Source organism: Falco naumanni, chromosome 8 (assembly GCF_017639655.2).
Source record: "Falco naumanni isolate bFalNau1 chromosome 8, bFalNau1.pat, whole genome shotgun sequence".
NCBI classification, from domain to species: Eukaryota; Metazoa; Chordata; class Aves; order Falconiformes; family Falconidae; genus Falco; species Falco naumanni.
This window is the reverse complement of record NC_054061.1, coordinates 51,030,007-51,056,620: the sequence shown is the minus strand read 5'-3', so window position 1 is coordinate 51,056,620 and position 26,614 is coordinate 51,030,007. Positions and strand designations below refer to the sequence as shown.

At 40.0% G+C, this 26,614-nt stretch overlaps 1 protein-coding gene across 13 annotated transcripts in view; it reads right to left on the bottom strand.

The window, feature by feature from the left end:
* Positions 1–7,362: 7,362 nt before the first annotated feature.
* Positions 7,363–26,614, bottom strand: part of ADAM23 (ADAM metallopeptidase domain 23) — a 76,038-nt gene continuing 56,786 nt past the window's right edge. For 7 of the 13 annotated variants that reach the window (XM_040603560.1, XM_040603565.1, XM_040603562.1 and 4 more), the window contains exons 24-26: positions 25,495–25,606; positions 16,958–17,048; positions 7,363–10,639 (exon numbers count right to left, since the gene is read on the bottom strand). In XM_040603560.1, coding sequence (XP_040459494.1) covers positions 10,591–10,639; positions 16,958–17,048; positions 25,495–25,606 — 252 coding nt within the window. In that variant the 3' untranslated portion in view covers positions 7,363–10,590. Of the gene's footprint in view, positions 10,640–14,677; positions 14,733–16,953; positions 17,049–22,224; positions 22,316–24,286; positions 24,342–25,494; positions 25,607–26,614 lie in introns of those variants that run through there. The other 6 variants (XM_040603561.1, XM_040603563.1, XM_040603570.1 and 3 more) reach the window with 5 other exon arrangements.

Below are 26,614 nucleotides of genomic sequence, written 5' to 3'. Positions count from 1 at the left end.
TATCTCTGACCTGTGCCTGAGAAGTGGACTCAAGCCCCTGATGACTTAGGCAAGCTCTGTGGTACTCTGCTTCTACTGTTTTTCTCCACCAGGACGTACTTCTGTGCTCTGGATTTCATGGAGTTTGAGAAGTGTTGGTGAAAATGGTCCTCTGAAGGTCTGTAGATCAAACTTCTGCTTGAAGCAGGTCTATTGCCAACATTAGATGAAGTCAGCTGTTGCTGGACTCCTGGCGGAAGTTTTTTTCCTACTTTCTAGCTTGAGTTTCCTAATTTGTGGTGGCTGCCTCCTGTATGGCTCTACCAAGAAGAATTTGGTTCTGTTACCCTTGCAATTATTTGAAGGGAAGTTACAGACTTTCTTTAGATCATCCCTTAGCTACCTCTTTACCAGGCCCAACAAGCCAAGTTACCTCAACCTGTCTTCATGAGGTAGCAGGAGCCCCTCTTGGTTGCCATCTGTTGTTTGACCCAGTGAAAACATACAGCACCACCATTGTCCAAGCGCTTCAGTATCCCACCAACAGAGCTTGTTAGTGCCTCTGACTTGTCACCTTCTTTGGTAAAACCTTGGCCAGTTTTAAGTTGCAGTATTCTGGTATTTCTTTCCTGATGCGTGCTAGATAGAGCTGTTTTCCTTGCCTATAACTTTAAAGGGCAGTTGTTCTCATTGCTGTTCAGTCCTACCCTTAAACTTGCCTAGAATGTAAAGTCTAATTTCTTGATTAATTTCTAGATTATTTGAATCCATAGATTTTTATGCCCCTGCAGTTTAGAACACAGCTTAAGTTAGGATCAAATGTTTGTGGTGTTTGCCTGGAAATATCATTGGGGTTTTGCCACTTGCTGCTAACTGGTAATTGCTTGTGTAATAAGAGAAAGTGTGTGTATAGATCTTCACTGTGCGCTGGTGCCGCAGTTAGCGTTTCATTTAAGGAAACCGGGCCAAAGCCCACCTAATTTTTTAGGGCCTTTCTAGTTCTTAATCTCTTCTGGATAAATCTGATTTAGGTGATTATTTGTGTGGCATGCAAGCCATGCAGTGTGCCTCGTTTGTTCCCTCACTTGCCAGCAGATGGGTTGTATTCCTGTTCTGGTTTTTCTGCTGTGTGGCAGATGTCTAAATCTTGGCACTTAGGTTTAATTCTTATTGCTAGATCGTCTCACCTGGTTTCAGCAGTGTGTGTTGAGGCCTTTTGAATCGCTGGTGTGTTTTGGCCTTAGCGTAAACGGGTCAAGTGTGCATTCTGTTATCTCCACAGGTTTTTGCTCCCACTAGAACTGCAGTTCCTTCTTATTAGAGATCTGTCAGTCTTCATTAAAGAAGTTTTCCTACCTCTCCTTGTCTACTAGCTTTCATGTGCAAGCAATTCTGTCACCAGGGGTGTATTTGGAGTGTTTTTCCATGAGTAAATTTAGGTGCCATTAGTCAGGAGTGTGAAATGGCTTCTTCATGGACACTGGTTTAAATTAATGTGTGAAAGAGGTAACGTTTCTTGTGTTAAATACATTTGCCACAAGCTTCAAAAAGATACCTGGAACAGGTATTTTACAAGTGCAAGCTAAGCAATGTAGGTTAAAAAATGGATGTATATTTTTGAAAATTTAATTTGGTGGCATGTGACAGTATAAACGCACATGACTTCTGTAAAGAATGTGACTGAACCTCCCATATTTCTATCCAGACTGAAACATTCCAAGAAAATAATAGAAATACCCCAAACTGATTAATATAGTACCTTAAAAGTTAACTATTCATGACCTGTGGGTGAGCTGTCTCGCTTTAACCATCCAGTGCAGTTTTATAGAGAGCTTTTGATTAATTTTAATAGCATCCAGGGTATTTATATCCAGACAACTACTAGTTTTTGAATGAAGGAATTAACTGCCATTTGGATGCTGCACTGATATCTCTGTGCTCAAGAATGAAGTCACTGGTTCTTCCTGATTCCCCAGCACCCCTGCTTCCCTGAAGTACTCGGAGCCAATAAAGAAATCCTTCTCACCTTCAGGCACTCGCGGCAGAAGTGAGAGTCACCCCGGGTATGTCACAGTTAAAAGAGCAGTTCAGTGAAATGTGTTTTCATAAAGCTCTCATTAACACCTAAGCAAGCAAGCCTGTTATGGGATCAATTTCTCCTAGCGCGTTACAGCCAGATCTCCTGGGGAAGAAAAACACTTTCACAGTGTGCTCTTTCTTGAAGGTGAGCAGGACTGTAGTGTGGTCTCTCCTACCCTTTCTGGCCCTAAGGGTGTTCCTTTCCTGCAGCTCTTGGGAGAAGAGGGTGTCTGGGCGTGCTTGCCCTAGGGCACCTTCTGTGCCAGGCCAGTGGGCCAGCCAAGCATGCCAGCCCTGCCACTGTTGGTCACCCTGCAGCACTGGCGCTTCCCTGGCAGCCAGGACCTGATCCTGGGAGCCTGCACATTCAGATCTGAAGCTGTTTGGGGAAACTAGTCTGGAGGGGAACAAGGATATTCTGCCCCCTGTGAACGGGATGGACTTGTGGGATCTTCAGCTTTCATTAGTTACCTGCTGATTCTCAGTCCAGCAAACAATCTGCTTTATTGTATGTTCTGCTACTAGGGTCTGTCCTGGCCTAGGGTTCCTTGGTGCTCAAACTGCTTGCATCTCACCAAACCAGAGACATGATGCCTTATACATTTACTAATGCTACTGCTGTTGTCAGAGGAAAATGGTTGTTTACATGCAAAACCTGATTAGAAGTATCAATATGTTGTCATGCATAACTTATTGGCAGGGAAATCTGCTGCCTCGAATAACTTTTCCAAGTGAAGTAGTACAGGATCTGTTATTTAGTATACTTAGACCACATGAAACCCATATGTTTTCAGTAAGGAACAGTGTGATAGAGGCAGATAAAGCATTATTGTTCTTCTTAAAAAAATATTTTTAGTCTTTTTTTAATAGCTCAGAGCACTCGGCCTTTGAAACACCCATATTTCTTCCACAAATGTACCTTTTGAAACCTTTTCTCAAAAGGGATGCTACAAAGGTGATAGTAGGGTGGAAATTCTGTGTAGTAAGTTTATCTTTAAATCAGAGCTTCTGGAGAGACTGTAGTTTGATTTAACAGGGTCCTTTCTCTCCTGTCCTGTTCTTAATCAGGCATGCCTAAAGGGCAACATATTTCATGAAAAATTGTAACTTTTTTGAATGCCTGTGTGTGGAGTTGTCATAATTTATCAGCCAGCCAGCTCTGCCTAAAACCAGCTCCCTGGGCTTGGTGCTGAACGTCACCTTTGAGTAAGACCGTTCCTGTCCTAGAGATCTTACTACATTTGAAGTGAAAAATACCCAGGGAAATCGGAGGAGGGAAAACTGAAGGAAAATGTGATGGGTCCTGAATCTCTTGCCTACCTGTCCAGCCCACTGATCCACCAGCATGCAGTCAGGATCCAACCATGTAAGGTAGTTTTCAGTCTTGAGTTCAGGACCTCTGTATTAAACAAAGGAAAACTTAAAATCTTTAATTTCCTGAAGCTTTTCAGCAAATGTTGGAGGGCATTATAACGGTTCCAGTTTCTTGGAACTGCTTTCTCATTACACAGAAACCCTAGTCAAGCATGCACTGTCTGTAAACTATGTTATTGTTAACAATATCTGTAAGAGTAACTTAGAGATAATGGAGCAAGTCTTGCAATAGCAATACAGCGCTCAGATGTGCCTGAAAGGAAACAGGGGAGAAATGAGTGACTCCAAAGCAAATAGGCTTGCTTGTGCACTTTGCATCCATCTGATTTCATTGTTGTGCCACCCCTACTTAGAGCAGGGCATGTTGACAAGGGAATAGGTCTGGGGAGGAAATGGATGGTCAGCATATGTCAAATGCCTACATAAATATATGAATGGAGTATGGAGGCTTAGACTTTGGTCCTTGTATTTTAAAAGTAACTTGAGCCTTCTCTTTGAAAGTGCCAACTGAGGCTGCTTAACACTACCACAAGCACTGCTACTGCAAGTTCTGTACATTCATTCTCTAATTACGTAGTTATTGGTGTGTTTTGGAGCAAACTGGACTGCTATAAATCATGCTTTGGGAAGAGGTCCTTGTTAGGAAGGTAACATCTTTGCTCACATAAGCTGAAGGTGTGAGCAGAAGCATACTTCGTGCGACTGCACTAAGGCCAGTATTTCAGGCTTTGCCAAACTTAAGCGCAATAGACAGCTGGAGCTTTAAGTGTCCACAATGCTGCTGCCACGCAGCGTGGCACGCTGGCCAGCAGAAAGCAGGGCGAGTGTTGTGCCAGCACACTCTGGGCTCTTCCTTTGGCTTGACAGGAAAAGGTGCCGTTCGGCACAGCTCCCATCACCTTCATGTGAGTGTCCTCAGGACATTGTCCATGGCAAGTCAAAGCTGCAGGGTCACAGGAAAATCAGTGCCTGCTGAGGGGAAGAGGGGGGGGTTTCTCTCCCAAGTAAGAAAATACCTCTGCTGTTACAATTATGTGAGTTATTTGGTTGTGCTGCAGCTCCACAGGGCATCCAGGTGCTCCCCGTCACCTGGATTAGATTTTCTGGAATACTAAATGCCCTTTCCTGGGAACAGTAAAGCTTTCATGCAGTGATTAGGAGTGTTTCACCATTCTGTGACTTCATAGCAACCCAAGCATATCATACACATATCGGAGTCCCTGCTAAAGAGTAGGTACATAGTAGGTATCTAAAACCTCTACTTTTACAGTCTGAAGACCCCATCGAAGGAAAACTGTCCTGAGTTAACAAGGTCAGCGCTTATTCTGTTCTGAGGCAAGTGGTCAAATTTATATACTGGATCTAACATGTGAGGGCAGCATGCATGAGGATATATTCTTGTTTCCATATAACCATGTATATATGTGCAAAATACTTTCAAAGGAGTCAAATGGGGAAACTTGGAGCTGTCAGCTCTTAGCCCAGTGCTTCTGGCAATTGATAAGAAGCAAGTTTAGCACAGCTACCATGAAGTTACCATGTTATAATTTCTCTTGGATTAAAGCTTATGCAAATAGTACTAGGTTTGAGGTTATCTAGGTGCTTTTCATGCTTGAGTAGAAACTGGTCATCACTTTAGCTGGAGATAGGAAACCAGTCAAAAGTACCGTTTGCTTGTGTCATTGTTTAGCTGGATACTGTCCGGGTATCTGGACAGAGAAGCAGCGTGTGTTTACGTGTGGGGACACTCCCTTTCTGCAGGAGAGGCAAACCTGGTGTTGCGGAACTCCAGCATGTTACTGGTCTGTAATGTAGCAAGCATGTCGTGCGCGCACACCATGGCCATCAGTTACAGCATAGCTTCAGTAACCTGCACTCCCTGTGTAGCTGCAGGGCTTCAAGCAACAGACAAAGCCATAGGAGTGCAGATGAACACTTACTGCTTCACAGTCCCAAAAGCAAATTCAAATCTTACAGTATTTGGCTGGATGGCTGAGGAAATCTGTCAGTGTATGATGTGTGAACAGCTGAGACAATTCTTTTAAAGTGGCGCAGCGCTGTGCTTATGAAGTCTGAGAACTGGGCTCGCACCAGGAGATTTGTTCCGGTTTCTGTCTCTCCACAGTTAAGTGTCAGCTAACGGTGGGTGTCCTGAAGAGGACCGGTGCCTGGGTCAGTGCTTCAGACTGAACCCAGCCTTTGCGGGGGGACTGCCGGGAGACTGAGGCGTTGGTTAGGTTAATGCTGGCAGCAGCAGCTTCCCCCGGGTTATAGGATGGATGCTGGGCACAGCTGCACGCTGCATGCAAGCGCAGGGAAAACCATTGTTAGCTCCTTCGTGCTCTGAGTTACTAGCTTTGGCGGGGAAGCTCAGAAAGTGCCACACTAAAGCACTGCCTGTTACACCACTGGTGGTAAAGATAGGGGTGTCCCATGACTTTAAACAAAACCAAGCTCTTTTAAAAGGAAATGTTAGTAGCAACAAGTAGAATGACACTCAGTTACTGGGTTTCTACAAGTTAGGGCATCCTTAGTCATGCTACCTTCAGCAGTTTGTGGTTGCTCAAAAATAAGACACGTTAAGTGGACGACTGTGCTAGTCTGTGGAGTCCTTGTGCTCACCTAGAGGCCCCAGTCCTCTCACGTTACGTGCTTCTGCTAAATAACTTAATCACATTTTTGTAGGTTTGATGGATATGTGCTGCTGCGCTTGCTGAGTTCTGAACAACAAATCTCTGAGCTGAGTTATAGCATGTGCAGCTTTAAAATGGTTTTGTGACCTTTTGCTTTTAATAGTATTGGTCTGAGCCTCACTACTACTAAAATTCCTAATTACTTATTTAATGTTTTTTTTCTTCAAGCTTTCTGAGGGCACTTGAACAGTCTCTGCTGTACTTCTGACGGATGATTCACATTAAATTAGTTTTTCAGCTCTTGTGGGTAGGAATCTGTAGTGCATTTAGAACAAAAGAGGGTTTTTTGGGCTTGTACAACATGACTTGCTGTTGTGTTGTGTTGTTTGTTCTTAACGGTAAATGCCCCAGCAAGATTACTCTTTGGTATTTCGTGCTGTAATTGTGAAAGTTTTCGTAACAATTTTAAGAGTTTTTCTTGTAAAATCAAAAGCACCTATGCATCTATCTATATATTGCTTTTGTATTCATATACTGCAAAAGGCTTAACTCCTATTTTAGGAATGGCTGTCTACTACAATTATAGCCAAAATGTTGCATGTTCATATTGAGTTTACAGATAAATCCTCCTGTAGTCAAACAACAGGAAACAGAAGGGGATCTGTTAATGACAGCGTTCCCTCATTTGACAGTTCTACACGAGAAACATGCTTTCATACATAACCTTAGGAGATGCTAAGACAAGAGTGTATTCTGTTTCCCTGTCTGGAGCTGCAGGAAGCAAAAAAATATCCATAGTTACTCGGTAACTTGTGTCATGCGTGCACTTAGTTTCCCAGGCTGGCTTCACTAGAGTTAGTCTGGCAAAAAAAACCCAAAAGGCAAACTGTGTTTCATTCAGTAGTCCGTTAAAGTGATGGCCCTACTATTTGGTGGTTGAGGCCTTCAAAATTTTTTTTAAAATAATGACATAATTTTAGACTTTTTGTAATTCCGTAATTCAGATTTTTGAACTGCAGCAGGCTTCCCTCCACTAAGGCACACAGGCCTAACTCGGCGCAGTGGAGCCCCCCTGCTGCCTGCCTGGCCAGCCCTGCGCCTGGGGGCTGCACCTCGGGCAGCCTGTGGGCAGTGTCCCCTCCTGGGCAGGACCCCCCTGCCAGCTGGGAATCTTCAACAAAAGAAACCTCCGGTCAGTTTCCACTACTGTAAAGGTGGTGATATCTTGAGCACAGAAATCAAATAAAATGGAGAGAGTAAATAAGGAAAAAATGATTGAAAATTAAAAACTACTCCATTCCATGTTCATGATGTTTTTAATACTCATTTTGCTAAGATGCAGAACAAGGACTATTGAATTTCCATTCATTAGCAGCCAACAAGATATGAATGAGTATTAACTTCAAACAAAAACTGATTTATAACATCAAGTTGTGCACTTAAAAATAATTAATTACAAATAATTTTTAAAAGGAAGATTAACAGTGGAAGCAGTAATGAATATAAAACATGACTGATTAGGCTTAAAACATAACTTCAAGTATTCTAGGGCATTTCCTTAGGCATTTGTCTTGAATTTATTTGTGCAATACCCATCTTTGCATAGTAAAGAAAAATTAGTTAAACTCCAGCCTTAAGTAATCTATTTCTTTTCACATGCACTTACACAGTTGTTAATGCCTAGCAGACTTCGCCTAGCAGGATCAGATCAAATGGGCGAGATCATGCAGCAAACCGGAACAAGCTATACAGTGACCACAGTTTGTTGTCCAGGTGAATAGGTAAACAATGGAGCAAATGTGCAGTGGATGAAATGGAGGCAGTGCCCACTGGGTCTTCTTTTGATGCTTTGTGATGAACAAATCAATGCTAGGTGGATACGTACTTCCCAAGGTGCGGCAAAGGTGGGATGTAGAAAATCAATGCCTACCAAACCCGCTTTTTTGTCTACCACCACAGAAAGCACTTCAGCCCATACCTACTCGGAGCTGTGTTGTCACTCTCATTGTGTACACACAGGACAGAAAGCGAATGTGTTCTTCCATGCACACGCAATGGCAGATGAGTGGAGCATAAATTCAGTCAAGAAATCATAATACCTATGAAACTGCTGGTGTAAATAAAAATTACTCCAGCACTGAACATATGTACATAGTAACTGGGGACCACTGTGGTCTGATTTAAAACATCACATCACACACTAACAATGTTGTTTGTGAAATGCTTCTCACAGGTTTATTACACAGGTAGTTTATGTATATCCAGTTGATTCGACTTATTTTAATTTTTAGAATCTGCTAGTATTTCTGTTGTGGGTTACACCTGCTTAGGGAGCAGAACCCTAACAAAGCTGGGGGTTATGTTCCCAAGCAAAGTACTTTTAGAGGACAATAATACAGCTGCAAGTATTTTTGGTTTGCCGTAAAAGTATTGTCACTAACTTCATTCTGCTTGAGGCCAGGCAGAAATTTTTCAGAATAAGATCTACAATGTGTATCAATGTTGACTACCTGTGTGCAGCACCTTTAACTCATAAGGTAGTGTCAATGTGATTACGTTAAAGCTGTTTAAAAACATTTAATAGTAACCGTCAACCAAGACAATATATTGCAGTTCTCTTGTGAGACCGTTTGATTGAACATTATCATAGTAAGAAATATAATTGAAATGAGATTTTGTAAGTCACAGGAAATCTGCAGCATTTTCTTAGTATTTTGGCTCTTAAAGCTAACTCGGGAAATGGATTTCCACTGAACAAAGACGGAGTAAATAGTGTAACTGGACTTCTGATGTTACTAGTATCCAACCTTTAAATTAAACCCCAAACTACACAAGCTTTTAATTCTGATTGTCAGATGCAACAATGAAATTTTCAGGTCACTTCACTGACACAAACTGCGTTACCTGGGTTTTAAATCAAGACGAGCAGGATGAGCCCGGCTGCACAGCTCTGCTTCTGAGGGCCCTGCGTGAGACACCTCCCTGCCTTTCTCCAGCCAGATACACCCGGGCCAGCCTGGTTACCAGGGGCTCCGCACTGCAGCCCAGCACTTCCCTGCAAAAATCTGTTTGTGCACAAGGTGTACCTAGAAGTAATTACAACACGTAACCCCCTGAAATTACATGGGATTTTGCACGCTTTGTGACAGTAACTACCTATTGTTAGCTGCGGGTCAAAGCTCTGCTTTTGCATTAGACTTTGGAAAGTGAGATGCATTGAAGAGACAGAGGGAGTGAGTTAGAAACCTCAGTCACCTTTGCAAGCTGGTTTGGGTGGGTGAGCAGAAGGCAAGAGAAGAAGCTTTTAACATTTTGTGAGTATTTTAAGGCTTATGTAAGTTATTTTGCAGGATCGAGACAGGAAAAAAAAAGCAGCTATCGTTTAAAAAAAAAAAAAAGCTTGGCACTTCTGTGATTAGTTTGAAAGGGTGTCACTTGTCTTACACTGTATTACAGAAAACCTGTAACAGCCAAAAAAACAGTAATCCAGACTTATAGTCAATACATAGATATGCATTTATACATTTTAATTGTTTTTGGTTTCAAGCATACAAACTTCAGATCACATCTGTTTGGTGTCAGGACTCCCTGCATCTGCATGCTATTATCTGCCTTTTTTGAGCAAGCCCAGAACATCCGCTGTACAACATGCTACAGGAAAAAAAGGGGAGCAAAAAGAACCCAAAACCAAACCCAACATCAAAAATAGATTTACATAAAGAATAGAACCTTTTTATATGGAAATCCTTTTCTCTCATATATATATATATTTATATATAATCTGTGAAAATGATACATCAAAATCTTATTTCCATATTTACACTTGTTCCTTCTTGGAAGAATTACACCCATCACTCGATAGCTTCCGTACCTGACAGACTCCTGGCCCAGGAGACCAAAACAAGGTGGAGAGTGAGCTCACAGAGCAGGGAACTCTGAAGTCCAGCAGCAGAACGCACTGTGTGGCTGCAAAAGCTATCAGAGCCTGGTATCGGCTTCCCAGTGGTTTGTATTTTTTGGGCTGCGGATTCTGCTTGGGGTCAGCTTGCTAGCTTGGTTGGTTGTATGTGAGCCATGCAGGTTACCCTTTCAAAATTAGCTCCTCATGCCACTGGAGTTTGGTAAGAAAAAGGAAGTCATGCGAACTCAAGTGAAGTTAAGAGTGCCAGCAGGCTGGGAAAAAAAATCTTGTATTTCATTATTTTGGAACAGTTCTCTTATTGCACTTGGTCTGTGTGTGTCTCCTCCTTTGCTTGAGGAAAAAAAACCCACCTGATTTTGCGACAATTTGCTTGTACCACTTGTCAGTTAATGATAACAAGAGAAAGGTGAAGAGAGGAAGTATTTTGAACTTATCTCCAAAAAGGACAGTCTTCTACCACCTCAAATCCTAACATCCCAACAATGTGTTTACAGTTACTGTTTCTCATGTTCTTCCTTACTGATTTAGTTCCTGTGCAGTGACAGCAAAGACATCGTACCCAAAATCCAGTAGTGCAAAAGCAGCTTTTTGAATCGTATTTCTTCAGATAGGGCCTTGTTGACTTGGATCGAACCTTCGTTTTTTGACATTTCTTCCAGGTTGCATCAAAAGGAGGCGAAAAGAGAAAAATGCAATACATTAGTTAGATATAACAGGAACAAAGCCACTGCTGAGGTCATAGTAAAGTAAAAGGCTCACAGACAGTTGAACAAGTAGCTTTTCCAAGGGGTAACAATTTCAGGAATTTGGTGGCACGCTTTCTGTAGCATAGTATCAAGCACTGGTTTCATTATGCAGTTTAAAGATCATGCTGGCATACAGAATTCAATTATTTCCCTAGTACTTCAAGTAGTGCTCTAAATTTGTAGAAAACTTTCAGCCCACAGTACCGTGTGCATCCGCTAGGCCAAGAAAGCGTGTGTACACCTACAAGGAATGAGTCAGGAGTGCCAGTGCTGGAGATACATAAGCACATGGAGACCTGAGTTTGCAGAGCAAGTGCTCATCTCTGGCTGTACCAGAATACTGGAATTTTGTTTACGTATTTCAGCGTGACGGAAGAGCGAGTGCCTCTGTGAGCTCTTACCAACTATTGACCGTAACTGCTGTGAATCTTTAGTAAGGTGCAAAATACAGCAAAGACGTTGCATTCGAAGGAGACTGGACAGTTTTGTAAATTGCCTGATTAGAATTCGGTGTTAACAGTGATAGCAAGCTGGTCAGTGACATCCAGTCTCCTGCGATACTGATCTCCTATGTCCAACAGCAAGACATTAGGAAGCCACAACAAAAGTTGGGTGCAACCTCCCCAGTATCTGGCTTTATGTGGGGCATCAAGCAAGGGGCTCATGCATTTAGTTTTAACATTGGGCATATGCACCACTACCGCCACCAAACCAACATGCAAAAAATACAGAACAGGAATTCATAAATTCCCTGAAACTACATACCAGCCCCAGGATTTTCTATTTTCTGCTGCCCTGCTAACTGCTACAATATTTATAAATACACTATATACAAGGTTTGCCTGGTGGTTTAAGAAACTAATGGATGTGCGCAAAAGCAACTTCTTTTTGAGAAGACCTCCAGAGACTGGTAATTCTTAGCTATACTTTGCTGCTTTTTTTTTTTATTATTTTCCCCTTGTGTACAAGCACCTATATTTTTGCAAGGTGAATGCTTAAGAATTGCCGGTTTCTGAAAGATCACGGTATTCATCTTTCAATCATTTCCCCTCCCAGGAGTACTGTCCTAATGCTCCTTTTGAATTAAGCTGACATTACTTCAATATCTCATTCTGTACTATAGGAAAATTTGAGATGAGCAAATTATTTTTTCAGGCCAACTTGCAGAACTGCAGGGTGGGAAGTATGAATCTAATACAACTTGGTTAAATGTGAGTTAAAACCTGCTTTGTGTCTACTTGTCCTGCCGGTTTCAATGGGGAAAGGACATGTCTGCTTCTCTTCCCCCTCTTCGCCTCCCCCTTTAAATACTGTCTAGCCTACTTGAATTCAAATACTATCAATGAGTGAGTAATTAGTTAGTCCCCTTAAATCAATGCATGATGTAATGCAGGATGTAATTTGTCCTCCTCTCAGGAAAGTAATGTATTCCTGTTTGCTTGAAGAGGACAAATTATTAGAATATACACTGAACTATGCTGTTACCTGAGCTTATTTTAATTAAAGAAATGGACTTTAAAAGTCTTAGAACAAGATACAGAGGACAGAGGCTATGATAGCTTCCCAGTACAACTCTTGTAATAAAACTAATTTTGACTTTTATCCTATCAAATCTTTTCTAACCTGCTCTCTGCCTGTAAGGACCACTCAGTTAGATGACAGCTCAGGCAGCACCCATGCCATGGGGCAACAGGCAGATCTGCTGCGCCCCCCGCTGTGTGGTCTGTGATCTGTCCAAACCATACAGTTACTCATTTCCTAGTCTTACCCAGCAGAAATATGCGCTTCAAGGAATAAGATACTAACCAAACCACTGCCTTTCTTCACTTGGGATATTCTGCTAAAAGTGTTGCATGAGAAAGAAATATGTGAAGAACTAAAAATAACCTTTAACCTGAGAGACTGAAATAGGGAGCATCAGGTACAGTGTCAAGAAGGGAACTTAGCACACACAAGAGCCTGCCGCAGCTCTGCTGCAGTTGTAGCACTTTATTGAGGTAGGCAGTCGGTGTTACCCTGCAGGAACTGAAATTCTGTTCCGATTCCCCAACCGGCTTGAACAGCTTCATTCCAAATTACCAACCATTTTAATACACAAATGAAGACAGTAGTCTTAATTAAGTTGGCAAATAGAACAAGTTTCTCTTTTCCTCAAGAAAATCACAATAAAGAGAAAGGAAACCAGCTGAGTATCAGGTCCTGGATATTTGCACCTCTTTATAAGGATGTATCATACTAGTACAAGGTTCCTTTCAGCATGCTTCAGGAAAATGACAAAGCAGGGGGCAAGAAGAGTCCTTGATGGACAGACACATAGCAGAATTATGCTGTTCCCTAGTTCCTTGTTGTTATATATGGAAGATCTTAGAACATTTAAGTGCAAAAAGAGAAGTTAATGTTCTAATGCCTCTTTAAATAATGAGGGTCAGCCTTTCTGTCTGTAATCCAACCAAAAAATGTGTCTCTAACATGGTCATCTTTACAAACAAAAAATATTTCGGAGAAGAAAAACTGAGTTCAAAAAAGGCTGAATATATGCAAGAAATACCTTGCTGCGATCCTCTGCAATTTTTTTGCAGCTAATTAGGAATGTGGTTATGCAGTACGTTACTTGCAAATCTGTGCCTTTGTCTGTGATCACAAAAATACCAAGCTTTACCAAAGTATTTAAAGATTTATCAGAAAACAATATTTTAACCACTTCAAACAGCCAATGTTTTCATAGGCATTCCTAAAGCATGGTTCAAATGCTGAAGAAGAGCTTAAATAAATGATCTTTTGCCACAAAACTAATTCAAATTAACAAAATGAGGGACTAAAATTAGCAAGCTTAAAATAAGATGTTACCCTGCCATTTGTTCTAGTAGTTTGGGAAAAAAGTGAGAAAACAGCTCACATTTGATTCTACTGCTGCAGTTTGTGTAGTTGTGACTGTATGTAGGTCCATGACGCATGCTTTATGGAAATGCTGGTCAGGGACCGAAACCTCCTTCCCCACAGTCGCCATCAGCATCCCACCGCCAGAAACTTTTGGGGTCTAAATGCATCTGCACAGACCAGTTAAAAACTTGGCATCTGTTATACTGGGTAAGTCTTTGGTCTGTCCATTAATCTTCCATTAAAGGGACAGAAAACCCTGCAGCTCTTCAGTTAAGAAACCACTGCTGGAAATAGAACTGTGCCTACATTCAACCCTTCTCTGTCAGCCCCTTTTGCATTCGATATAATGAGAAGTAGCTCTTCATGTGCATTTCCCCGTCACTTTTTCTAGCACTGCCTTTTAGCAGTATTGCTTTATTACCAAAAATCGCTTTAGTGCTGTTAAAATCGGCACCAAAAGCATTTAATTTGCTTGTAGCTTTGCAAAAGTAAGTGAATATATGCTAGGAAGCAAAGCAGGCGTGGGCCACTGGGACTGTGACTGCAGCCAATGCACAGAAGAACTACTCTAGTGGTAAGAACGTTCTTCCTATATCAGTCCTATATTAAACGCTGTATATTGAAATCTTGCCCAGACTTGCTACGTCAAAATGAACTTCACGCTTATGAATGCCGTACTTCTGTACACTACCCAGCAGAGTTCAGCAGAAATATGTAGGACTCCCTTATTGCAGCCTAAACACCAACAGCTTTAAAAGTCCAATGCAAGGCTCAAGTGAAGTAAAATCTATTTCTTAACAAGGTTTCCACCCACAGCCGTTAACTCCAAGCTACCTGAAATGCGTAACGAGGCTCCATGCCCCCTAAAATTGTCATTTAACTTTTTTCTTTCCTATTCTAGCCACACATTTCAATAGAAAAAGTAACTAGGATTTACTCTTGAAACTGGAATTCTTTTTTTTTTTACTGTTTCTCTACAAACTTGCATCAAGCCGCCTTTTACACTTCCCCTCCACCCCCCACCCCCTCAGTTCATGAACAAAGTTTGCTTAGTTGCAGCTTACGTTTGATATGGACTTGACACCACAGTACCGTATGTTCATATGAACATCTGATAACCTGTGAAACAGAAATCACATCTCCCAGTTTGTAAAGCATTAGCTACCTTCTCTCATACTTGCAGAGACTAAACATATCACTTGCTTAAAAAGGAAAAGTTAAACTCCTCTTTAATTACCCTCACCTGTCCCTCCAGATATATCTGAAGCAAAGTATCAGAGTCTATGTGTGCTAGCCCTGTGTACAAGCTGAAAGCTTTTTCTGACCCCCAGAAGAATCATGCACTTCAAGCTGTGAGCTAGGCCAGGCCAGTGTACTTGAGGTTCTGCTACAGAATAAACATTTGTATCTTGCTCTTTTGAGAGAAAGAGCTTCCAGAGATGTTTCCAATACAGATTTTCTACAGGGATAAACAAGCTTCTGCATTTGAGCAAACAAATGACACCAGGATGCAAAGCTGAACACTTGTGAGGGTAGTCTGAGAGATGGAGCACAAAGATGAAATAATAAATTAAAAACCGTATTGTTTCAGACAGGGAAGGATCCTTCTAAAGACCTGCGGTGCTCATGCAAGTTCTCAAGCACAGGTGGCCCCAGCCGGCAGCCAGGCTGCTCAGACAGCTGCTAGCAGGTGCTGCAACACTGATGCCAAAAAGCAAAGGTTGTTAGGGCACAAGGCAGCTTACAAAGATTCAGGGAAGAAACTGCCTGGAGTTTTTATATTTTTAACTACTTGTACTGTGTTCTCAACAAATTCCCTTCTGCAGTACAAATGTGTTATTCAGGGATGAGGACTCTGTATCTGGAAACTATATGAACTGCGAAGTAACAGGTGTGTCTGACAGCAGAAAACTGGTCCAGAAGTACAATGTGACTTTTTTTTTTTCCCCATCAAAATCTAGCTTGCTTAATTCCCATGGGAACTTGCAATATTGGTGTTCTTAACATTATTGCTTTAAATATGTATGCATGTTGTTCTCAGTATTTTGACAGAAATGTTAATGCAAACCTTGCAGAAAATTTGGCTGTATTTATTTAAAAAGCTAATTGCAGTGAAGTGCAGGGGGAAAAAACGCCCCTCAGTTCTGCAAATAACTGAAATTTTAATTTATCGCTCATGTGCTTTATTTGGGTTAAAAGACAACTCTCTCCTATAATTTGCGTGTAGTAGGATATGGTAGAAAAACTGTAAATGCACTTGTACTAGTTAATGCTATAGAATATGTCCAAATATTACAGAGTCTGTAAAAAAGCATTATTCCCAGACTAGGCCTTTGCCTTTACATAGAAGAAACCTTTCAATCCATCAAATGAAAAGAATCCCAATTCCTTCTTGTGTTAACATCACATGCGAATCCATGTCTGTCACTGCATACTCTAAAATACACACCTCATTTGAATTTCTGCCTTTGGACACACATTTGATGAAAGAGCATAGCAAATTAAAAATGCATAAATACTAAACTATTTCACTGTTTATAAATATGAAAAATACAAATCTCAGCCATATGAGATGCAATGCAAAAGACTGTATTAAAACTTTTTTAAAAGCTAATTAAAACTAAAAGAAGGAAAATATATCATTTAGAGCTGCCCTGTAGTAACTTGTAAATACTGGAGGCTGGCCTAGGGGTATTTGTTGTACAAGTGGACTGAATTTATTTAACTGACAAGAAGCTGTAAGAAAAAAGAAAACAGCAGCTCAAGGCAAATTTATCAGCAGGAATTAAAGAGGCTTATGAAGATCATACACCCATGCTTAAAGATGGATGTTTTGATACATGTTGTATTTAATCTTCTCTTACTAAAGCAGATGAGGAGCACTGACTCCCCGAGCTGATGCACACATGTCCTGCCAACATCAAGGGGATGCGCAGGGAGCATTCCTCCCTCAGAACAAGCATTCAGAGAAAAACCAGTGTGTCTTTCTGAAAACACCAATGGTGACAGGCTCTGTAGCCAGCTTCTGACAACAAAGCTACTAACTGGAGGTGAAAAAAAGACCTTGCTCCTGAAGTGTTAGGGTGAACTGATGAAAGTTAAATTAATTCTTTTATTTTCTTCAACTTTGCACCCTGGTAACATCTGCTAGTTTCAAATCCGTTTCCTCCTCTTGTTCAGTGTGTTCGCACTTCTTTCCGTTTAAAGCAGTTTGTTACAGTTTAGGAGGGGAACACGACAGGATTTAACTTACAAATCTTGTAGCAGGAACTCAAAATTTAGTGATGTAAGCAAGAAATAGAAATGCCATAGCCACTGAAGAGAAGACATGCGGCATTGCTTACTTAAAGCCCCATCCTGTCCCCCCAAGGACAATAGCTGCTACCAGGATGGCACCAGCGATGGAGCCTATTATAAGATTGGTGGCACTAGGACCTGTGATAAAGGATTATGGTAAGACAGACATAAGAACCAACCACTTTATTCACATTAAGTGAAGCAACTGAAGGGTAGTCAAACAATTCAGGGAATACAGACAGCACACAAGGTGATGTCTCCAGACAATTTCAGCAAGCCCAACTTACTTATCTTTACCAGTAAGAATGAACAAAGCTGTTGGTCTCTACATTGTGCTACTTTGACTTCTACCATAGATAAAAACCAAGTATTTGACAGTAAATTCCATTGTGTCTAACTCCATTACCTAGTGAATGAACTGCCAGCTGAGGACACTAAGATATTCATGAAAAATTCCTCAACTCAAAGGAAAAAGTACGAATGCTGTATGTTTTATGACTGCAGCAAATGAGGGGAAAAAATCAAAAAGCTTAACTTTTTTCATTGAGATCCTGAAAAGTGGTAGAGATTTAGGCTGAGAGCACGTAGCCCCACTAGCTAATCAGAGTCCAGACTCCTTACAGTTACGTCAATGCTAAATTTACAAACACTTGTTTGACAAAAGCAAAGGATTGTATAATAAGAAGCAAAAGTTGAAAGGAAAGTTTTATTCCCATTAAGCTTTCCAAACATCAAAGCATCTCTCCATCATCCTCAAGAAGCTACTTAACAACAAAGTGAGGAAGGAAAGTGAGCAGGAAATAAGAGCAACAATAAGAAGCAGCACAAAATATGTTTGTGCAATTTTCTGAAGAGGGCAAGGGAACACCTAAATAAGATATTCATAATTGACCCGTAAGTGCTCTGTTTACACAGGGCGGAGGAAAACTGACAATAGGCCTGAGTAACATTTTAATTGCTCTGCACAAAACTTTCCTATTGAGCGGTCTTTGATGTAAACCTAATTGCATCTGAGCTCAAGGCAAAATGAAACCATCCCAACAGTTCTTTTGCAGCATGTCACACACTTTTTGTTCCAACATTTACATATTCGGGAACAGCCTTCAAAAACAGTTCTTACCTCCTATCCCAGTCTCCCCAAACCAACACTTCTACACAGCAACTGAATTTTTCCTATTTTAAATGTTCTGAAACTGAGTTTGGAAAACTGTCAGACAGCCAACATAAGGAAGAAAAAGATGCAGCCAGACATCAGCAAAGGAAAGAGGCAAGGGCAGCTGCAAGAGCTGAAAGTTTTAAGCTGTTAGGTCAGATCACAACACCTTCTGCCCCATCCCAGATGCTACAATAAGTACATGCCCTAAATTATAGAATTTACTGCAGTGACCTAACTTCATGGCATCCATTACATCGTTCCGATATCACTGCTTCTGCAGATCAGATTAGCTATAAGAAAACCAATTTCTAAACATTGCTTTAAAAATTGCTTCCTGCAATTCCTATGCAGAGTATTCAGGAACATAAATAAAAAACTTGGACTGAAAAGAAATACAGTGAGCTTTACAGATATGAGCAGTGCACAAATTTGACAACAATAATTACAAGGTAATTTTTCAGAATTTGGAAGAACATATCTTATTTGGACTTACCTTTAAAGTCACACCTGGCTTGAATGAACAGGAGTGAGCACGGGGGAGGGTAAATGAATGCCATTCCACAGGCATTATATTCCCAATTAAGGCTTGCTTTCAACAACAGCCTAATGAGCTACTGTATCTGACTTGGATCTATGGCTTACTCTGGATTTCATCAAATTATTGCGCATAACAAAAGACTGAAAACACAGCAAGTAATTTATCTGTAACAAATTTCAGAAGCCTTGGGAAATTCTAAAGCTGATCTCTTTCTAGCCATAGAATGCTTTCTTCCCACAAAAAAGGTACAACGATTAACTGATAGAAACATAGCCATAACGTAGCTAAGGAAGTACCAAACCACCACTTTTTTACATCCCTTTTCTTACTATGTTCCCTGGTTGTTGAGTGTTCGGGAGGTGGGGAATCAATTTCATACTGCACATCCATTTAACAAACAGCAGTTTGTTCTCTCAATACAGAAAATCAATATTGGTTTTATTTAGTATAAATATGGAAAAATTCAATCAAAATTTAAACAGAAGAGGACAATAATACAAAACAATTAGGTTCAGTTAATAGAAAAGTTACTAAAATTATGTTAAATAATAAATGGGTCCTGATAAAACCACTTTTCAGATCTGAGCCAATTTTATAAAATGTCAGTGTCTAAAGAGGTTATGTTCATTTTTAACACAAAAACCACCCTGAAAATCAAATGCCTGTGAGAATTAGGCTATCTGCCAGAGAGAGCTTAAGAGCAGAGTAAATGATAGATGGCTGTGGATAAAGCCACGTCCATTCCTCTGGAATAATTTGAAAACTGTTTCACAGTATGCTGGGAGTGGCAGCTCATACAAATGCAGAGAAACATCTGTATTTCCCCTAGCACAGAAACTGAGAGGGCTACATTCAGCGTAGAATTTTAGTGATAATCAACAAGACTATAATTTCATTTATGACTTTAATATAAAAACAAAGCTGGTGGAATACTTAGGATGACTAAACAGCAACCACACATTTATGAGAATGGAGTCCTCCAATTAACGAATTCCAGTTTCAAAATACAGAGATTTAAGAGGATTATTGATAAGCAGTTCTAAGACCATAACAGACTGCGCATAAAAGTACTTACAATGGGACTACTTTTACATGTTGTACCTTACCTTAAGGGTGTATGCCTCATGTTTTATTAAGCATTATCAAGGAAATTTTATTATTAATAAACGAGAATATTGCTACCAGTATGAAGCCCGCTTTGCATCAGGTCATTTTGGTTAGTGGAATTTATGAAGAAAAGTATAAATCAGTACGGTTCAGCTAAATAAGCCTCTCTAGTCACTGGACTCAGATGCTTGACATGCAAACCAAAAGCAAGAGGAAGGTTTTCACCAGCACCACACTGTGGGGTCATTTTCCATCCAGACTATCACAAGATGCAGCACTTCTGGTGTACTCGTTCTTTCCACAATACTACTGGTATGACCTGCAGACAGGCTGACCAGGGGGAAGCTCCTGCAGCTAACGGCACTGTAACACCTGGCACACCAGCCCTTCCCGCCGGGCGCTGTCTGCCTTGGCATGGCTATCGCATCATCTCTAGCCAGCTTTTAGGACTCTTGTAAAAATCCTGCTGAAGGTGTTAAAACAGAACATACCCATAATTTCAATGGACTTCAGACTATTCCCTAAATCTTCATCATCATCAGATAGATTCTACAAGAATTACTATACACTGCTTTGCAACTCTGCTAGTTGTAGAAGGGGCAAGTTTGCTGCAGGTTGTCCTGCAGGTAACAACGCACTGTGGTGGTTACGTGTTCTTGTCTTGCCTGTCACTTTGCCAACCAAATCCTCTGGTTTAAGCTATCAAAGCCAAGTATCCATTTCAGGATGAAATCTGGAAAAACACTACTCTGCCATTTTGTCCCTCATGATTACTAAAATAAATAAATGAAGCATTAAGAAATTAAAGTTATTTCAGCACTTTGAATAAAAGTTTGCAATTTGCAAGTGAAGTGGCGAGGAAGGAGGAAGAAGGGCAGGACCTGACATCAGGCTGTGACTAACGCAGCCTCCCCTGCAGCCTGACAGGGACAGCCACCAGGGCCTGAAGGTCATTAGGAACAGAAGAGGGTGTTTGTGTCCCCCACGTGCTTTCTTCAAAGCAAGCAACAGAAAGGCGCAGCAGCTTGCCCTAAATGTATGTTATATCCGAAGGAACCTCCGGCTGATGGGGTCCAGGAGAGAGGAATGGATGGAAACAGAAAGAAGAATGAGTCAGGTATTGAGTGGTAAGAGCAGAGGAAAAACGAAGAAAAAGTGGAATTAGAGCAGGATACAGGAGCAAGAACAAATGGTCAGGGACGTGGGTCAGAGCTGAGTGGATTGAGACAGCAGGTAAGGGAAAATAAAAACAGAAGGGTACAAGGCAGAACGTAAGCAAAAAGTAAATGGTCCTCAACGTGTAGGTAAAGTCTCTGCTCCACAATCTGGGTCCCAAACCCCTACAATCTTCACGGTCTTCAATTTTTAGCAAACAGTGGTAAAAGCCACCAGTAAAACACCAATCTGATCTTTCTTAAGCAGGTGATCTATTGCCTTCTACTTATTTTACTGTTAGCTGTCCTGTGTGAGTACAAATGTCTCTACTCTTCTGAGAACCTAAAATGAGTTTAATCTAACAGTCCAGTTCAGCAAAAGCTAACAAGCTTGTATCTAGGGCTGCGAACTCAGACGCACAAAACGCTGCCTATCAAAAGGCTGCCTGTGCAGCTTTAGTAAGAACTGTGTGTGAACCTTTTTTCACGCAGCCTGATTAGAAATCACAAACCGTCTTGTTACAGGTCCCCCTTCAGCGAGATGGCACTGTCACACAGCAGAGGTAAGAGGCAGTGTTAGAAACACAGTGAAGCTGGAAATGTCAGAAGAGCAGAATAACTGCAATTTATTCTGTAGTTTGCACAGTAAATGCAGAATGAAGACAGAACCTCTACGGGCATTTTTATGTGGGTATATGTACACATACACACACGTATTTAAATCATAGTCGCTATCAAAACTGAGGTAATGGGCTAACACTGAAGATTACAGTTCCCTAAAACTATGAAAAGACAATAAAAATAGCTCATACATATTCTTTATATATGAATTCTGTACTTCAGCATTCTTCTGCCTTGAGGTAACACAACCCTAGCAACGGAACGTTCGGCAGCTCTGCTGTAAAACTGGCTGTCTATACTACTATCAGCAGCTTGCATCTTCCTAGCTAGATCGTGTGACCTGTTATTAGGCTGAAAGCCCCACACATTGTGATAAACAATTCCTGCATATTACGAAATAGTCCACGTTACTCAGTCTATTTTGCAAAATAATCACAAACTTCCATTTCCCCCCATTATTTTTATAATTTGGTGTAATGGAAACATTTAGACATTTAATTTTACCGTGACAATGTAAAAATTCACAAAATTATTGTTTTATGCCCCACATTATCCCAGACGGGAGAAGGTTCAACACTGCATGAGCAAACCACATGACACAGACACAGTCAAATCACATGACAAATACAGTCACCACATGACAAAGCTAACGGGGTAATACACAGAGGGCTCAGGTGCATACGGTTACCTCACACACTAGGCACCAAACATAAAACTCAAACTAATAAAAATGCTTACTCTATTCCCCACCCTGTGCCTCCAAAAATCACCCCCAAGGCCAGAATGGTCCCTGCCACTGCACCTATTAGCCTGTTAGTGGCCATGCTCACTGTGTGGAGGGAAAAGGGAAGATTTTTTAAGGAAATGATCACATATATGTCTGAAATGAAAACATGAAATAATTCCTCACAGGATTACTTTATACTATAATCCATCATCAGATAAACAATTCAAACCTCCTCACAAATCTTTATTTACCAAACACTGTAGCTTTAAAAAGTCTGAAATAAGCTATATCTGATTTTCTTTGAATGCTTGCAAATACCACAATGAGAAGTTTTCCTGTAAACGTAAGACTATTCCCTTTAGCTTGTGATTCTATTATTTATTTTAAAAGGGAACATCCTCAACCTACTGCTTATTTAAAACAGCCAAAATGTAAGTAAATCACCAGTTAGAAAACTTCTTTTTGATCACCAGAAACTTACTGTATCCATAATGTAACCAAGCAAATGAAAACTGTTTGGAAAAAGTTCCACTGCAGGAAAAGAAAACACCCAACTTTTCAATTCATTCCTTTACTAGTTAGTCATATTTTCCTTTGTAACTGCATTCATCAATAGGACTTTCTATTTATCTGTATGCCCTGAAGACAGGTGATACATTTTAAATGGAATAACCTACCCTAGAAATGTGCTTCACGTAACACTCTGGAATATGTTCAAATAGTCTCTCTTAAGACATTGGCTTTATTTTTCATTTTTAAGGGAACTCTTTTGAGAAAAAAAATCTATACGTTTTCTATGTTAAAGATTAAAAGCTTGATAGGTTCACTGAGTCATAAATAGAGCACAAGCAAGCAGCAGAATTCCCTAATGAGAACTTCTCCAAGGGACAAAGACTTTATAGCCTTCACATTGAATGAAGTCTGTTTTGAAATGGTTTCAAAATTTTTTCCTGGTTCATACATATACACACACACACACAAACACACACTTGAGACATTTTGTATTAAAAACCAAACAAACATTATTCCAAAAAGTCAAACAAAGGCCTAATTCTGCAAATGAAATGGCAAAGGAAGAATCTTGTGTTCCTATGGAGTCCTACTGGCCAACACTAAAGTAATTCAAAGTTTCTGCAGCGGCCAGAATGTAACAGCAAGAACTCCGTGTCCTCCAAAAACTGCTAGCGTGCCGTGTAGGTCTGCTAGTGCAGGACACAGTAGGTTGCCAAGTTTAGAGTAATTGAAGACTCATGTATTGATACCAACATAATTAAGGACAACTGATTTTTTAAATCCTGAAATACAGTATGGAGCCAAAAGCAATGATGCATGATGAAAAGGTCTGAAAAGTACAGCAGGAGTAGCAGTCAATTGTCAGTTACCACAACAACACATAAATAAATAGCAATACGTCCTAGCTATACATTCTCTACCTTTAGTAAGAAAAAGGTTTGGATTTGTGGTGTGAAAAATCATAAGTCCATTAAGTAGATTTTCACATAATGAGTGTCCTGTTTCTGAAACGTAACAAAACTCAGATTTAGGGCTAAGGAAAAACAGGTATTTTGGTTTCTGTCTCAGGCTTGTAAACTGGGATATGACATCGGAAGTACTGGTAATAAGGGGAAAAAACATAATGGAAGCTACTTAAGTATGTTAGATCTTTACAGAAAACTACTGTATTCTTCTGACACCTTATGACAAAGGAATTCCTCTATTAGCACACCAAAAGACATTAGAGTAGCTGTCAGTATTCAGGCTCCTAAATTGATTTCTAGGTGATTCAACATCAACGAATTACTGTAACAATGTAAGTAAAAATCATCCATCTTTTGAAATCATTGAGCCACCTTGTACAAAAAGATGTTCTGCCTTTTTGCGGAGGACTGCATTGAAATATGCAGTCTAAATTTTACGTTTGTACCTACTGGCAGAAAACCACACACATACTACTCATTTAAGCCTTTTTCCCAGAATGTTTCAGCATCAACACACTAATTTTCATAAAGGTATTTCCATTCTGAATTAGATGAGTTAATCTGAATTACAAAAATCTAACCAAGAAAAGCATACCTTCTGTGTTGTCTTTCCTATAGATCTTTTTACAGAAGAGGGAATAATTTCTTAACTATAGGATTTCAAAATAGAAAATTAATTTACTCTTAGTGTCACAACTGTAAATACTGCTCTCCTTATCCACACACAAAGAGAAGTAACCAGCTCCATAGTGCTTTTCTCCACCATTTTTTAAGACTCTGTAAGCAACATTCCACAGTTAGAAGGTTTTTATGGGAAATGGAATAACAGGTATCAAATATATATACCAAAATCCTGTCCTCCCTTGAAACCTTGGGTATTTTAAAGAGTAATCAATTAGATTCTGACCTCCAAGAATTACGTTTTTAAACAACTCTTTATCTTCTTTCCATCAGCCTTATATAAAGGGACAGAAGAACTGGAACCGGGACATAGCAGAAAAATTTTGTTTGGGTTTCTCAGTTGTTTACTGGGAAGTTTATCTGTAAATGCGTAACACCGGATAAATACAGTCTGTTGTTGGACAATGTCCCGATGACAGGAAAGACATAAAAAAACTGGACAGCACAATCCAGAGACATTCTTTGGCAGAGAAGTCAGAATCTCAAGTGCTGTTCTTCCTCTTCAAAAAAGTTTTTTGAGCAAATACTTCCTCAGTAGCTCCTCTTTGTATTTATACTTCATATGCAGTTGAAATACCTACTAAATACATAACAGTAAGCAATAATGATTGCAAAAATAATTAAAGTCCTTAAAATCTTCATGTATTTTTTTTTCCTCCCATTGAAATCTGATCCAAAGCTTTTTTTCATGCCAGAGACACTCCACTTTTCCCTTTTTTATGCCACAGCTCTCTGAATTAGCTGAGAACAACTAAGGGAACTGGAATTTTTTAGTAAACCATAAATACTCAATTATCATATAAATATTAAGTGCTACACTTAGATTCCATTCACCCAGAAAATTATTGTAAATATAAATTGAGACTAAGAGATGAAGGAAGAAACAGAAAGTACATACCATCACGCACTGAACCTTCCCCAAATTTAGGTTAGAAAAATAAGTTTCATCAATTCTCAGAGCAGAAAGACCTACTTCATCTACACAAAGCAGAATTTTACCGTCTGGGTCTAAAGAGGACTGTACAATAGTATTCTCTTCCTGTATGCTAATTCTACTGCCACATATCAACAGAAAAACGTCACAAATACTTGAAAGGACATCAAAACTGAAATCACACAAACCCTTGGGTCCTTCATCCTTCTTGCTACCAGTATCCCTGATAGGATCATCAATACTACAGTCTGTCCCAGCCCAGGAGAGATTACAAATGCAAGTGGCTTCATTACTGCAAATCTGGAAAAGAAAAGAAATGACAGCAGTTGTTTGTTAACTACATTTTATGAAGTTTATTTAACAGGTAATTAGGCATTTAATTGACCGTATAAAACTTATCCATCTATATACTGTAACAGTAGCACTGAGTGTTTAGAATGATTATAATACATCGATAACCTGAAAGTTTGCTTTTACCCACTAAATATACTCAGATGCTAAGAAAAGCAGAACTGTTCCCACTGGCCTTATCATCACTTGCACTACATACCTGTACAAATGTAAAACCCAGAAATTCTCATCCAAAAAACCCCTATCTAGATTAGTTAGATCTTCACTAACCAACTGTCTAGACTTTGAGCCTGGATGTCCAGAAGGAATATAAGCATTTGCATTTAAAAGGTTGATGGTTATGCTTTATAACCACTGATTTACAGTTTGCTCCTATGTATAAAAAATAGTAAGATTGTAATTGGTTTTGTCGGGGTTTTTTTCTAAGCAGCAATGAGGAGTGCTTGCTTATCTTCTAGAGGGGAAACAGTTCTTCCTAAGTCTACATTTAGTTGAAAGACTTCTAAAAAAGGACTTAGGACTCACTAGAATTGGCAGTACGTTTATCAGATACAGGAAAACCTACCCAACCGACAAAACCTAAAATATCAGATCAATAGTGCGAATTAATATCTATAAATGTTCCGTATGAAAAAGAACGTGGAATGTGTGGCTAGAAGAGGTTACTAAGGAAAAAGCATGACATGAGAAACAGACACAAAACAAAGAATGAAGTTTTGATGAGACCAGAATTGAAGTTGATCATTAGGCATCAGCTAATAATGGCATTTTTGACATTATGTTCCAGTGTCCAAACCCCAGAAAATAACGTACACACTGATGATTACAAGTAAGTAGTACATGTGATTTTTTAAAATCTAAACTTTTATCTCAGTCTGCTTCTTAAATTATTCACTGAAAAATCTTACCTAGGAAGCTGAAGATAAATACATTTTATGGCAGGTTTGACCAACTGAA